The sequence below is a fragment of the Sphaerodactylus townsendi genome, linkage group LG01 (genome assembly GCF_021028975.2).
Source record: "Sphaerodactylus townsendi isolate TG3544 linkage group LG01, MPM_Stown_v2.3, whole genome shotgun sequence".
NCBI classification, from domain to species: Eukaryota; Metazoa; Chordata; class Lepidosauria; order Squamata; family Sphaerodactylidae; genus Sphaerodactylus; species Sphaerodactylus townsendi.
In genome coordinates this window covers 99,475,399-99,489,844 of record NC_059425.1, presented here as the reverse complement: position 1 = coordinate 99,489,844, position 14,446 = coordinate 99,475,399, and the positions used below count along the sequence as shown (strand labels likewise).

Sequence of the window (14,446 nt, the reverse complement as noted above, 5' to 3'; positions counted from 1 at the left end):
ATTTATGGAGGAGAAGTCGATTTATGGCTACCAATCTTGATCCTCTTTGATCTGAGATTGCAAATGCCTTAACAGTCCAGGTGCTCGGGAGCAACAGCCACAGAAGGCCATTGCTTTCACATCCTACATGTGAACTCCCAAAGGCACCTGGTGGGCCACTGCGAGTAGCAGAGAGCTGGACTAGATGGACTCTGGTCTGATCCAGCTGGCTTGTTCTTATGTTCTTATGTTCTTATGTCTGCTTACTCCTTTTCTTGTGTTTATCACCTGCAGATATCATTAAACAATTATCTCTTGATAATTGGTTTTGAAATATAGAATTATTCTAGCATGAAGATTATTGTGTACTGGGACTGCCCTAAAGCTGGTAAGGGTTTGCTGCTGCAAATACAATTTACTAACCTTCTGTACCATGAAGGTAGTTTTGCCTCTAGTCAAGTGTGACTAGTTTTGATACAAAAGAAATGTGATCTGGGTAATTTTCCTGTCAGAGAGTTTTATAGAGTTACAACTATCCTTTGAAATGTGTTCAACTCTGTTCATAAATCTGAGCTGTGCAACTTCAAGGTTTCATAGGCTTGAAGAGCATCTGAGCATGACTCCTCCTTTGTACACATTTCTGCTGCTCACAGTGCCAGACTGGAATATCAAATAAATCTATGAGCCATCTTCCTCTCTCTTTGTAGTGCTTCCTTTGTTTTACCATTTCAAAAACTTTTATTTTCCTTTAAAATTATGATTTGATGGGCCCAATTAACAACATGGATATATGTGAAATTAGATTGGGGGGCAGGGAAGGGAGTACTAACATATTTATAAATGACATCCAGACAACTTGGTATAACTTGCCAAGAAAGCAAAATTGTAAGTAAGACCATGGAGATGTGGTTAGAGTACCCTTGCTCCTGCAGCCCAGCCCAACCCAGCATATATGGATAATAGAATATATTATGGGTTGTCTTAGTTTGCACACCAGTTTCAGCTATTAATGGCAAAGAGACAATATTCAGAATTCACATTTGTGGTACAACTTGATTATACAAAGCCAATATGGGAGTTTTTCCATCATGGAGAGGAAGAATGGGAGGCTGATAAGCTGTACACTCCAGTCATAGATCTCGTGGTAATTGAACAGTGTATTGGGACACACATTCAGGCTTTGTCTCTTTGTGGCCCCTTCCGCACATGCAGAATAATGCACTTTCAATCCATTTTCATAATATTTTGAAAGTGAATTTTGCTATTCCGCACCGTAAATAGCAAAAAATTCCAGCTGCAAAGTCCTTTGAAAGTGGATGGAAAGTGCATTGTCCTGCATGTGTGAAAGAGGCCTGTGTTTCACAGCCCTGTAGAATGTTTATCCCACTAAGTGGAGTATAGCTCACCTGCCATTCATCATGGCATATCAGAGCTTTTTAAAACTATAGTTTTTTTTGCTGCTTTCCCATGTCTGTGAAACTTGTGCTTGTCAAGCATATGGCTGCAATTCATGGCAGCTGGGATTCATTGGCTTCTGTGGGCCACAATTTGTGCAGATGCAAAAAATTATCTAGTTTGCCTAGGACAAACTTTGTTTGCCTTCTTTCAACTGCTGCTACTGTTTTATAAGGAAATGCTGCAGAGAAACTGCTATAAAAGCACTTCACATGGTTGAATGAATTGCTGTCTAATCATTTGATGATTAGAATAGTATTGAGTAAAAAGCCTTTAAGCATTTATTAGCTGCCTTTATATAGTCTGTCATGGATCTTAATGAGTTTATTACCATTGATATATCCTCTGATTACATTAATATTATAATTGTATTAGCTTTTGGCTTAGGAGAACAAGGTGTATGGCATGTCTGAAATCAGAATGGGTACCTGATCTGCTTCATGTTTTGAAAAGGGGAACAGCTAGAAAATGGGTGAAGATGCCCAACTTTGCAAAAGTCTAGCTCCTGAAAGGGATCTGAAAGCTTCATGAGATACTTCTCAGTTCCCCTTGTTCTATTAGGAAGGTATTAGTTGTTTTCTAAAGTCCCTCCCTTAAATGTATTTTTAAACAATAAAGTAGAAAATATGTTAGCTGCAGTCCTCACGTTTAACAATGACAAGTGTCACAGATTCAGAAGACCCACTTTCATTACAAAATAAAAAAACAGATAAGTTCTCTAATGACTCACTACAGGCAGAAGAAATAGGGTGGAATCCCAAAGGCCTTATGATCCTAGTAGTCCATTGACCTTTGATGAAACAGGATTTTCTGCAGAGAGGACAGACAAGATGCCCTGATGTTCACAGGGAAGGATGTTGGTGATTAAAGGCCCACAGTGTGTATTTTGTTCTGGCCTGGATGGCCCAGGCTAGGCTAATTTCATCAAATCTCAGAAGCTAAGCAAGGTTGGCCTTGTGTGCTTGGACCACCAAGGAATGCCAGGATTGCTACACAGATACAGGTAAGGGCAAACCACCTCTGTTATGTGTCTTGCCTTGAAAACCCTAAAAAAATCAGTGGCATAGCTAAGGAGCAGGGGGCTGGAGCTCCAGGTGCCAATTCATGGGGGTGCAATACAGAGCCATGCCCCCCAGCATAACTGCACCCCAGTCCTGAGATTTCAGGCAGGGACGCAGTTGAACACCAGTGAGTAGGGTTCACCTTTCCCTCCTATCTTCACATCAGAGTGGGCTGGCCAGCTGGGCTCACTCCACCACTGATCTCCACATAGAGGTCAGGAGCAGCAAGGCACCCCCAGCTCCCACTCAGGTTGAACTTGGGAGGTTATGTCCACAGTATAAAGCTACAAGTGAAAGCTACCAGAGCTCAGTCTGAACCTGAGTGAGGCCAGGCTCAAACAGGCCCTCCATGTAGAAATTAAGAGTGGGGCGAGCTAGCTGGGTTCGCTTCTGAACTCCAAATGGAGATGAAAGCAGAGCAAGTTGAGATTGGGGGAGGGGCAAGCCTCACTTGCCAGTGCTCAACTGCGCCCCTGCCTTGAATTCCTGGGGGAGTTTGGGGCGGGATGCATCTGGGGGGGGGACGCCACGTCCCTGAGGGAATTGCTTTAAGTTGGCTGTGACTTGATGGCATTTTGCACACATACATTGTTCATTTTGTGGTTTATTTATTGCATCCATGTTTTTTCAGAAACCAAGTATAAGGCATGATACTTCCAGAGTCTTTCTTGGCTCAATGGCAATTTGTTGAATGTGTATCCTTAAATGACCAGGGGTTGAGAATAATAAGCAGGAAAATAATCATTAGACAACATTACTCCATTTTGGACAGTTCAGTATTAATTAACTTTGACAGCTTAGCTGTATGCATGAATACAAGCTGATGGTTCATGATTGTTATTTCTATCACTTTGTAGAGTAAATAGTCACCAATAAAAGATCAAGGTTTTTACACACATGTAACCTAATTGCAAATAAGACTCATTTTCACTGCGGGATTTATAGGCACAAGTAAAACACTTTGTTTATTACAGATGAAAATTAATGATGAGTAAACTGATCACCTTGATTTGAATTGAGCTTGTCATACCATTTCACCAATAATTGGAAAATATAATTTTTAAGGTTCCAAAAGTCTACTCTACATATGTTGTTTGCAGACTGCCATAAAAGAACCCTATAAAAACTATTTCCCAGGACCCCAATACTTGGGTCCTGGCATTTCAGCATCCCATGAGAGAGGGGCACCAGCTTAGATTATGATCTCAACCAAGGAAGGTCTGAGGGAATTGCACTTAGTTTGGTATATAGTGCAGTATTACTAATTAGACAAACTCATATCCGGAACTTGATAATGGACAGCTTGGAGACTGCAATAATAATAACAACAACGTAATAACACCTCTGTGAATTATTACCTCTTTTCTGGTAATGCTTCTTTATCTTTAACTGCCTCACAGAAGGCAGAAATTCAACAAGTAGAGCTTTCTTCAGCACTGCCAAGTGCTTACTGGGAATATTTTTACTTATGTTTTTCGAGCATTACAAAGTAGGTGCTATTCTGTTACTTATGGTGCAGCACCTTATTGCAGTTATTAGTCTCAGGCTCGTGTGCCACTTCACTGAAAAGGCTCAGTTCCCCATCTGTTAAAAGTGGGTCTATCAGTGATAAGCAAAACTGAGCTGCACTGAATTGCTCCCTCAAATGGCTATAGCACAACTTACCTAATTCCTGATGTCGTTAACACTGGATCCCAACCTTTCCTTTCTGCTAGTTGGCAATGGCTTCCCCAGCCCCTGGCTCTGCCCACACATGTGAAGTGCCACCATCTGTCTGCCTCATGTAATAGGGGCAAGGGAAGCAACGGCAGTAGCGGAGCAGCTCCTGCTCAGTTGCCTAGCCTGGCTCCCTCTAAATGGCAGTCTAGATCTCACACAGTGCAGTGTTGCATGTTCTCAGTTTCTTTCCCCGCCCCTCGTTAAATTTTTGATTTTTGTTCTTTTTGGAATTTTGACTGCCAAGGGTGGAGAAGTGCTCAGTGTAATAATATCATGGTATAAAAAGTAGTACACATTGTGCAGGCACAGGTGAAAATTTGACAGGTTACAGCAGGTTTTGGGCAGGAGCCCACTGTTCCTTACAAGGCAAGGTGATGGATTTGCCAAACAGCAGGTGATGCCTGAGCACAAGTAACCACCAGAATGCAGTTCCAGAAATACCTTTTTAATACCATCCTAAATTGTTAGTGGCTTTAAAAGCCATAGCTCAAAGAGAAACAAAGTGAAGGGGAGAAGATTTAATGCCACAGTTACAGTTTAGAGACATTTTGGAAGACTGATTCAAATGTTCTGAACTGAACTTTAAGTTTGGTTTCATTAACAAAAAGAAATCTGATAAGCAGAGATTAATGGAAATATCATATTTCTCCAGTCATGTTGATAAGCTCCACACATATGTCACCTGTATGAATAGGCAACATATATAATGTTCTCTGTTCTTTGTGCTGTTTTAAAATTGTGCTATTTTAAAAGCATCAAGTTGTGAGGGAGGGAAAACCATGATAAAAACAGCCTAGATGAGTTATTTCCTTAAGGATTGTTTCATTCTTGAAAAAGACAGATATCAAATGTAACTGGAGGCATCATAAATGTAGGTTAAGACTGTAAGAAAAAACATAGATTAAGATTGCTAGATGATTTTTCCTGTATCATGGCTTCTGAAGACTCAAAATTGATCTGGCAGTTTAAGGCATTTCATAGAATGGTGGTATTCTACCAGAATCATGGGTAAATTTAGGTCATTTCCTTTGTAGGTACTATAGCAATATGTTTCTTTGAAGGCATCTCTGGTAAAGTTGGAACCCCAAAATCTTGTGAAATAAATCAACATGCAGTTTCCCATGCTGGAATTCCCCCCTTCCAGCATTAAGAATCAAAGTTCATGTTATGTTTGTCTTGTGAAAATAACCTAGACCTGCCAGTGAGCAGTGGGAAAATTCACTGTGACGTGATGAGTTGAATCTAGCAATTGGTCAGCGAAATAAACTGATGGAGATAGGTTTTTCCTGCATTTGCCTCCCCAGCAGTTTTCTGGTGCAGGGAAAGTTTATTCCTGCAGTTATACAGCTATGTGAATGAACAGCCACAGAGTGGAGATGCTGCAGTGAGAAAGACACAGGGAAAATTACCCTTTCTGTCTCTGCTGTCAGAGGGGGGAGGAGTGGGTGATTTCATTCCTTTTTCCCATCCCATGGCAGCCTTCCAGACCTCACAGTTATTGGTCCATGTGAGTTCTGTGACCATCAGCATCAACTCTCCAGGGTTGGAAATGGTTAAGAACATAAGAACATAAGAACAAGCCAGCTGGATCAGACCAGAGTCCATCTAGTCCAGCTCTCTAGCTACTCAGTAGGCCCACCAGGGTGCCTTGGGAGTTCAAGAGCATGTAGGATAAGCAATGTCTTCTGTATTGTCACCCCGAAAATCAATCATTGTTATAGACGGTAATCTCAGATCAGAGGATCAAGATTGCAGCCATAAACGACTCTCCTCCATAAATCTGTCCAAGCCCCTTTAAAGCTATCCAGGTTAGTGGCCATCACCACCTCCTGTGGCAGCATATTCCAAAACACCAATCACACGCTGTTGAAGAGTGTTTCCTTTTATTGTCTCTAATTTTCCCCCCCCAGCATTTTCAACAATGAATCCCCCTGGTTCTAGTATTGTGAGAAAGAGAGAAAAATTTCTCTCTGTCAACATTTTCTACCCCATGCATAATTTTATAGACTTCAATCATATCCCCCCTCAGACGTCTCCTCTCCAAACTAAAGAGTCCCAAACGCTGCAGCCTTTCCTCATAAGGAAGGTGGCGGATGGAGAGCAATGTGGGAAAGATCTGCAAACCTTCCACTTGCAGATTGCTGTATCCACGAACAGAAGGAAAAGACTTGCAGCAACTCCTTCTCTCTAGACTGATAGCTGTAATACTGTACAAGTGCTTAAACTTGAAAAAAAAATTTTTAAGCCCTCCTGATCCTGGAGGAGGGAGGAAGTAGAGTGGGGGAGGTGGGGTGGAGTCAAAAGCCCAAAGCAAAGAATAATGCAGGGCCATTTCTTTTGTCCTGCCTGCAAAGCAGGGGGAAAGATTGCTCTGTGCCCACTCTCGCAAACAGTGGAGATGACCAGATCTGCCACACCATGAGTGTGTGTGTGGGGAGAGGGAGAGGGAGAGGGATCCATAAAGAAGTTTTGCCCAAAGAGAATGTCCCTTCTGTGTGGGGCAGTTTATAATTGACCTCGGTCTAGCTGGAAGGCTTCTTCAAATATCTGTTCCAGCTAATCTGCTTTTCATGTGATATGTAATATGAAGTGTAATTCAAATGTCTTTTGCAATGTCTTGTTCTCTGTTTCTGGGGGAAAAACTCAGAATGATTTAATAATTGTACAGCTATGAAAATATGCAAGGTATAGGAAGATGAAACAAAATCCTTTCCCAACTTCCAAAGCATCTTGTACTTGTAATGTAATTTGTAGAAAATGCCAGTCCTACAGGCACTGTGCCATTTTTGTGTGTAGCAGTGGTAGAGGGGGTCACCATCAATGCTTTTACTGTAGCCTCCATACTGCTTCATAAAAATGGAGCTACAGCAGTACCCTAATTGCTTATTTTCTGCAAAGTATAAATAATCAACTTCAAGAGCAATCCCTGAGCTTGGGTCTGATGCTTTTGTATAATTAGTTGAACAACACATGAAAAGCAATACTAGCCTTCCCATGTGCTGCAATTATAGTTATCCCGATTATGTCTCCTTACTAGGCTTAAATACATTTCTGTTCCAAAAACATGTGAGGTTTAATCTTATTTAAACTAAACACTGCAACAGTTGCCCAGACATCCTGTTAGAAGCTTTTTTGGAAGACACAGCTTTGATTATCCCTATTTTCTTACTTATATAACCCTGTCTTTGTTTAAGATAATCAAGTTTTGGGGGATAAGTGCAGCCAGCTGTTCTGAGAGCATAGAAGCAATACATGGAATTTTGATGCATCAAACTCAGCATCAAAACAAACAAACACAAAATACTTGCCCTGATACTCATTTCAGATGCTTGTAAAATAATGACGATCAGGGCAGTACTAGGTATGGTTTACCTACACTTCATTCCAAGTGCCTTTTGGTTATGGCTATGGTAACAGGCTGCAGACCTGAAGCATGCTAGAAATTGGTCTGATAGGATTTCAGCTCATTGTCAGCATTGTAGAATCTCACTTGGGTGTGCCTGTAAGTCAACCTGTACAAATACCCGTGCTATAGCTATGTAGTTTCATAGGATTTGGAGGATGGAAGTGAATCCTGTTTCTATCTAAACACAGTTTTATGTAGTTTAGATATATGTAGTTCTGCCTGCAGTTCTGCACACATTTAACTGACTATGCAGCTTATTGAATTCGCTGGCTGGTTTTTGAATAAAACATGGATAGGCAAATGTATAATGAGTTGCAATCAGGAGAAAAGAACCCATTTTCCTGTTTTCACGTTCACATGCATCTGTGCAGGCAGCCCATAGAAGCAATCTGTGTTGCTGTTGCACCTTTGCACAGAGACACGTCTATTTTTTAAAAAATTACTTCCCTCCCATGTGTAGCTATGCAGGCATGAACAAATGACCCCCACAGCCATGCCAATGTCTCACGATACAACCACCTGCGCCTATGTAGCTATGCAGTTGCAAGCCTGGCTGTTCAATTGCGAGCAGCTGCAACCTGGGATTTTTGAAAAGATTCATTTTTTAAAGCAATTTTCAAAAAACCCGATTTGGAGTAAATAACATGGGGTAGACTTGTTTGGGGGTGGGTGGGATCTGTGTGAAGTCCCCCCCGCCAACAAATGGATTTTTTAATTGTCCTACCCCCATGTTTTTTGGTCCATGTGGAAGGGGCCTCAGTGATGTCATGAATCTAAAGCAGAATGAGTTCTGGTTACCACTGACTATGACTATATTTCTTTCTCTTTTACCAGGGAGCTCATAATTATTTTATCTCGGACATTCCTGTTACCCGAGAACAACTATCTTACTATCGGAATGCAGCACAAACAGCCCATAGTGAGCTTGCAGCACTCCTGGTGAAGTATGAATATTCTCAGGCAGAAGTAGGTTTTGAAATAAATGACTAACAGATGTGCTTATTTTGCATGAACATTCTTTGTAAACCAGGTAGACAGCAGTAGGCTGCACTTACCAGTTGTCACATTCCATTGGGTATTCTTTTAACAACATTGGGGTTTCACTGTTCTCACTAACAACAAGGCTTTTGGGATCTGTGGCACTACATAGAGCACATCTGCAAGGAAATCTCTGCCCCAAAGGAAACATTTCCTTGCTGCAGGGCAGAGCTGCAGTGTATAATTGGCCTTCTATTGATACATGCATTTTAGCTACTTTATGCCTCCTCTACAGCTTTCAAAATGTCCATAAGTCCATTATTCTTCCTGTATCTCTTCTGTATAGCCTTTCACGTTTCCCTGAACACAATTAAATCCAACTGAAAGAAATGAAACATAAGCAGCAGAACTGCTTATTCAAGGAATAAAAGGGAAAGTCCTCCTATGGATTAACAATTGGTTGAGAAACGGGAAGCAAGGGTGGGTGTAAATCAGAGGCGTAAATAGGGAAAATGGAGCCCGGTGCAAAATCTGAGTTTTGTGGGCCCCCCATGTTTGTTTGTGTTTTTTGTATTTTTGAGTGTTTTTCAGTTTTTGGCCTGCAGGGCGTGCAGTTTTTGGACTAGCAGCACCAAAATTTTAGGGTATCTTTAGGATACTCTCATGATGATACCACCCAGGTTTGGTAAAGTTTGGTTAAGGGGGTTCAAAGTTATGGACCCTCAAATGTGTAGCTCCCATCTCCTATTAGCTCCCATTGGAAACAATGGGGGATGGGGGCAACCCCTGTAGTTTTCCAAACAATATCAGATTATCGCTTTGCATCTACTGATGGCTGCAAGACTTGTTTTTTGCAAAAACTGCCAGACCAGAATCCCTTTCTAGCCCTGCTCAGTTACATTTATAAAGACTGGTAGAGAAAACCAAAAATTAGGTTTTAAGAAAGAAGATTTTTACTGTGTATAATAGATATCGTTCACAGGATGGTCTTTCTAAGAGAGTCACACCCGATCAGACAAAGACCTTCATCTTTTATAGATACAAAGAATACATATGTCATATTTCATAATCATATCTGTATACATAGCCCGTATGATTATTTTTCTCCCAGGTATGCATTCATTTATTTACCTTAAAATCAAATTGGCTTGTCTGACCATTATTACACAAAAGCTGGAAAGTTCTGTCCTTCTCTGCCCTATGCTACATGTCCTTTCCCATAGGCAAAGGGGACAATAAACTGAATTCTGCATTTGGTTCCAATCAAGATAGACAGTTCCCAACATTCCTAACGGTGGGGTTTTCCCATGGAGATACCTCTTCAGGATGAAAGATTTCACATACATCTTATTCACTTTAAAAGGTTAAAAATGATTGTGACAATTATAATATGTGATTCTAATAGAATACATGTCATATATATACTTTTCATATATTTCACTATCATTTCAGTGTTCATTAAAATATAGAAAAACTTATCCGATCAGATTCATCTCTGTTCTAACCTTTGAACTCTTGATTTCTGTGTTTATTCACATAGGCCCATCTTATCTAGCTAGTTATTCCTTAAAGGTCTATGAGATGTACTCTCTCTCACGTCTCTGAACCTGTACTGCGATGTTATAAATTCCTTAGGGATAAAATCTTCCCTACTGTGTAACTGCTGACCAGCTGGCCTTTATAGAGAAAGAATCATCTTAATTTTAAATAGCGGTTCTTTATCAAATATAATTTTCAGGCCTAATCTCCTGTCCCACAAAATGTGCAAGTCAACACATAGGCCATCTAGTGACTGGTTGGTTAAGTAAAAGTTGTTTAAACTGTTGAAATTAACTTTGTTGCAAAAGCATCAAGTTGCTCAAAGGATATTTAGACTGTGGGATGATGTTATCTTAAAACCTGAAAACCTGAAAACAGAGGTAATGGGTTAATCATTAAAATTTGTTACACATAGTTATCTCTTACTGTGTAAGAACTTAACTATTTTGTCCATTTTGTAAATTTTGTAATATGTTGCTTTGTAAACGTTGAAGTTATTATTTTGTTTTGGCAGTTTTTTGGAATTATATGTTATGGAAAATAAATACATAAATATTTTTTAAATGGTACTAGTTCAGATTTTGGCACCTTGAAGCATCCAGCTTTCTATTTATTTTATTTTGTGTTTTAGTTTCTAGACTTTAAGACTGAAAATAGTGGAATCTGTTTCAAGTGAATTTTGTATGATAAACTTAATATGTGAACTGGCTCTCCTAAGTAAATTTGTTTCATATTATTACTAAATTTCCTTCTTTCTTTCAATCTTCTCCATGAGGTACAAGCATAGGCATTTACTTGTTTAAATGGAACACTCAACAGCTGGATCTGTAAAACAGTAATTGGTGGATCACAGATGCTTGTCAAGATTCCCACAGTCGTGCCTGCCAGCCCTGTGGCGCCCAATTATGTGTTTCTTGCTGCACAGTTTTCTTTTTCACAGAGAATCTGCTCCTCAAAGCATGGAGCAAAACTTGGGTTTCCTCTGCTTCACTGAGTAGGAAGCAGCTAGGGAACACCCATTTGGAAACAGCTACCTCCATCATAACAGGATACTTGGCTTGGAACTTGCTAACGTTTTGTGGGGCCTCACAACTCCATGTGATTTTTCCTATCACCCCTCCATGGCAGCCATTTTATTGTTCTACCCATTACCCCCATTCTCAGCATTCCAAGCGTGCCCAGAGATTCAACAAAATTGGACCCCAGGCCCCGTAAAGTGTCTACAACCTCTGTGTTTCTGCTCTGTGCACATTTTCTGTGTTTATGAACAAACAGCCTAGGTAGGAAAGCATGCACAGACTTTATAGCAAGACTGAATGTGCTAAATTACTGGTTCTTTTTGCCTTGTTCTTTCATTATGTGAACAGTGCTAATTTTAAATTTTACGGTGTACCTAAAGAGGTCAAGACTTTTGGGAATATACAGAAGATTTTGAAAATATTACAAAAAATCCCTGAAGCCTTTTTGTTTGGAATTATGGAAGAGGAGTTTTCTAAACAATTTAGAATTTTGTTTTTGTGTATGATGACTGCAGCAAGGACTCTATGTGCAAAAAAATGGAGAGACAATAAGACTCCAACAAAAGAGGATTTGATTCTGAAAGTTACAGAATATGCAGAAATGACGTACCTGATGACATTATCAAGAGATAACAGTTTGGACAATTTTTCAGAAAACAGGAAATCCTTTACAGAATACCTTTTGAAAAACTATTCAAATAGAAAAGCAGTGGCAGGGTTTGAAGCCTAAAGAAAACATTAGAGTGTAATTACCAGAAGTGATTTAAGAAAAATCAACAGAATTAATGTTTTAATTATATGCATGAATCTAGAGCAGGGGTAGGGAACCTTCGCCTCTCCAGATGTTCAGGAACTACAATTCCCATCAGCCTCTGTCAGCATGGCCAATTGGCCATGCTGGTAGGGGCTGATGGGAATTGTAGTTCCTGAACATCTGGAGAGCCGCAGGTTCCCTACCCCTGATCTAGAGTTAACTATTAATCAGAGATGAGATATCTGGAAGTCACTATTTGCTGGGTACAGAGTTGTGTTGCTTTTTTTGCTTTTTGCTTTTTGCTTTTTTCTCTTTTTTTCTTTTTCCTTTCTATCTTACTATGCTTTGTTGGTTTCTCTTTTTGTGTGAGAATTTTTTAAAATTATGGTGTACTTGTCTCCTGATTCACTCCATAAATCATTAATTATGGATCATTAACATATTTTTTGTTGTCAGACTTTTGATCAGTTTAATTAACTTTTGGATCAAAAGTCACTTTTCTTTTCTTCTTTAAAAATTGTACTTTGTTTTCATGTAAATACAATTTTAAATGCAAAAGTAGCACCTCAATATAAGGCAAACACATTGTAGTATTTGAAGCTTTTCTGGCTCGTGTATTCACCCCTTCCTTTAATCACCCCTTCCTTTAATTCTATAAAAGTTTTTATATTTTATTTATTGTACAAATTTTAATTGCATTCAGTTGTCGCAATGAAGTTCTTTTTGTAATGAAAAATATTTTGATATCTACTTAAATGAGACTGTTTGCTTTCAGTTGAACATATGTGTTAATAATAGCTCCAGTCTAGACAGTTTTGGTGGCTAGTCCTGTTGATTTGCAATAGAAGAGCTAGATTTCAGTCCAGTAGCATTTTAAGAGGCCAACAAGATTTTGGGGGTATAAGCTTTTGATTCTCAAAATATGCTGTCTTTACAGCATCATTCAAAGTAGGAAAGTGACTCTGAGAATGAGAGTTTGTTAATTAATTGTTATTGTAGAACCATATATATATAATATATTACTTTTGTATACAAAAAAGTGTCTCCCCTTCAGATCTAAATATAAGTTATCTATCAAAATCTATGGGCTATCAAGAGCTACCTTGTACTTAACTTAGGGCATAATTACACAATATGCCCAACTTGTGCTGGGTCATGGATGTATGACCAGACTTGCAGACAAATGTATATTGGAGGAACTCATCTTAAAAAGCATCCATTTGTTTGGAAATTTGGGGGGGGGGGTGGGGGTGGGAAGGATCTTCCTTCCTTTCTCTCTCACGTCACTTCAACCAGAAAAAAGTGAAGTGCGTGGGGCTATTCACTCCTTTTTTGTGGTCCCACATGTCCTTCCTAGTGCACGTGGAACTGAAGAAAAGGGATGAAAAGCCCTCCTCCACCTCCCTTTGCACTGGCAAAAGCAATGTAGGATGGAAACTGGACACTTTTCACTCTCCGCCCCCATAGCACTCTCTCACAGCACTGGACAAAGTAATTTCAAGGTGAGATTCCTGATGTAAGTCTACCTGCAAGGTTGAGTATGCATTAGTGACCCAGCATGTACTGGGTATATCATGTAGTTTGGCCTTGAGATCATTGGTTCATCCCAGCAGTTTGTTCCCCTTAGCAGCAGTTCCCCCAAAACTCAATCAGGGGCCTTTAAGATCCTTTTAATTATAGATATTAGTGATTGATTCTGGAATGTTACATATGCAAAACATGTGCCGTAGCATTGCTAAACTATAGTGCTTCCTCTCCTTTCTTAAAAATGGTTAAAATACGAGTCTCCATTGATCCCTTTTCTAAACTTCTCCCTCTGTTCCCCCCCCCCCTCTTTTGTAGCTTTTAGATCTTAAATCCAAACTGGTCTCTAAAGAAGTATCCATTCAGGAGCTGAAGGCTGAAATAGAGCACTATAAGGAAAATGACGCTAGGCAATCTTCTCTACTTTTCTCTATGCAAAATAGATTCCAAGATATTGAGAGGGAATCAGATACAATTGCTATTTCTAAAAAACAAGCAGATCTAAAAGTGGAGGCCGTGCTTCAGGAGAACTTGGAACTGAAAAAGGCAATTTGTGAACAAGAAATGCAAATAAGGTAGGATCATGAAATAATCTGATTTTCAAATAAAACTCCTAGAGCAAAATAGAGTGAAAGGTGTTACCCACAGGGAGTGCAAAAAAAGAAAAGAAAAAAAGAGGAATAGAACACTGTGACAGTATATTGTTGAAGGCTTTCACGGGTGGATTCAACTGGTTGTGGTGGGTTTTCCGAGCTGTATGGCCGTGGTCTGGTAGATCTTGCTCCTAACGTTTTGCCCGCATCTGTGGCTGGCATCTTCAGAGGTGTATCACAGAGGGAAGTCTGTTACACACTGTGTCCAGTGAGAAGGGAATGTTTTAGTGGGGTATATATTGTCCATGTCCCAGTTCCACCCAAACACTTACTGATTGGTTCCCCACAGATGCAGGCAAACGTTAGGAACAAGATCCACCAGACCATGGCCACACAGCCCGGAAAACCCACCACAACAA

The 14,446-nt window shown here is 39.9% G+C and overlaps 1 protein-coding gene across 4 annotated transcripts in view; it reads left to right on the top strand.

The window, feature by feature from the left end:
- CCDC170 (coiled-coil domain containing 170) overlaps positions 1 to 14,446 on the top strand; it is a 67,453-nt gene that overhangs the window by 14,685 nt on the left and 38,322 nt on the right. For 2 of the 4 annotated variants that reach the window (XM_048488660.1, XM_048488673.1), the window contains exons 4-5: positions 8,455 to 8,586; positions 13,753 to 14,009. In XM_048488660.1, the coding sequence (XP_048344617.1) occupies positions 8,455 to 8,586; positions 13,753 to 14,009 (389 nt within the window). The remainder of the gene's footprint in view (positions 1 to 8,454; positions 8,587 to 13,752; positions 14,010 to 14,446) is intronic. The other 2 variants (XM_048488683.1, XM_048488666.1) reach the window with 1 other exon arrangement.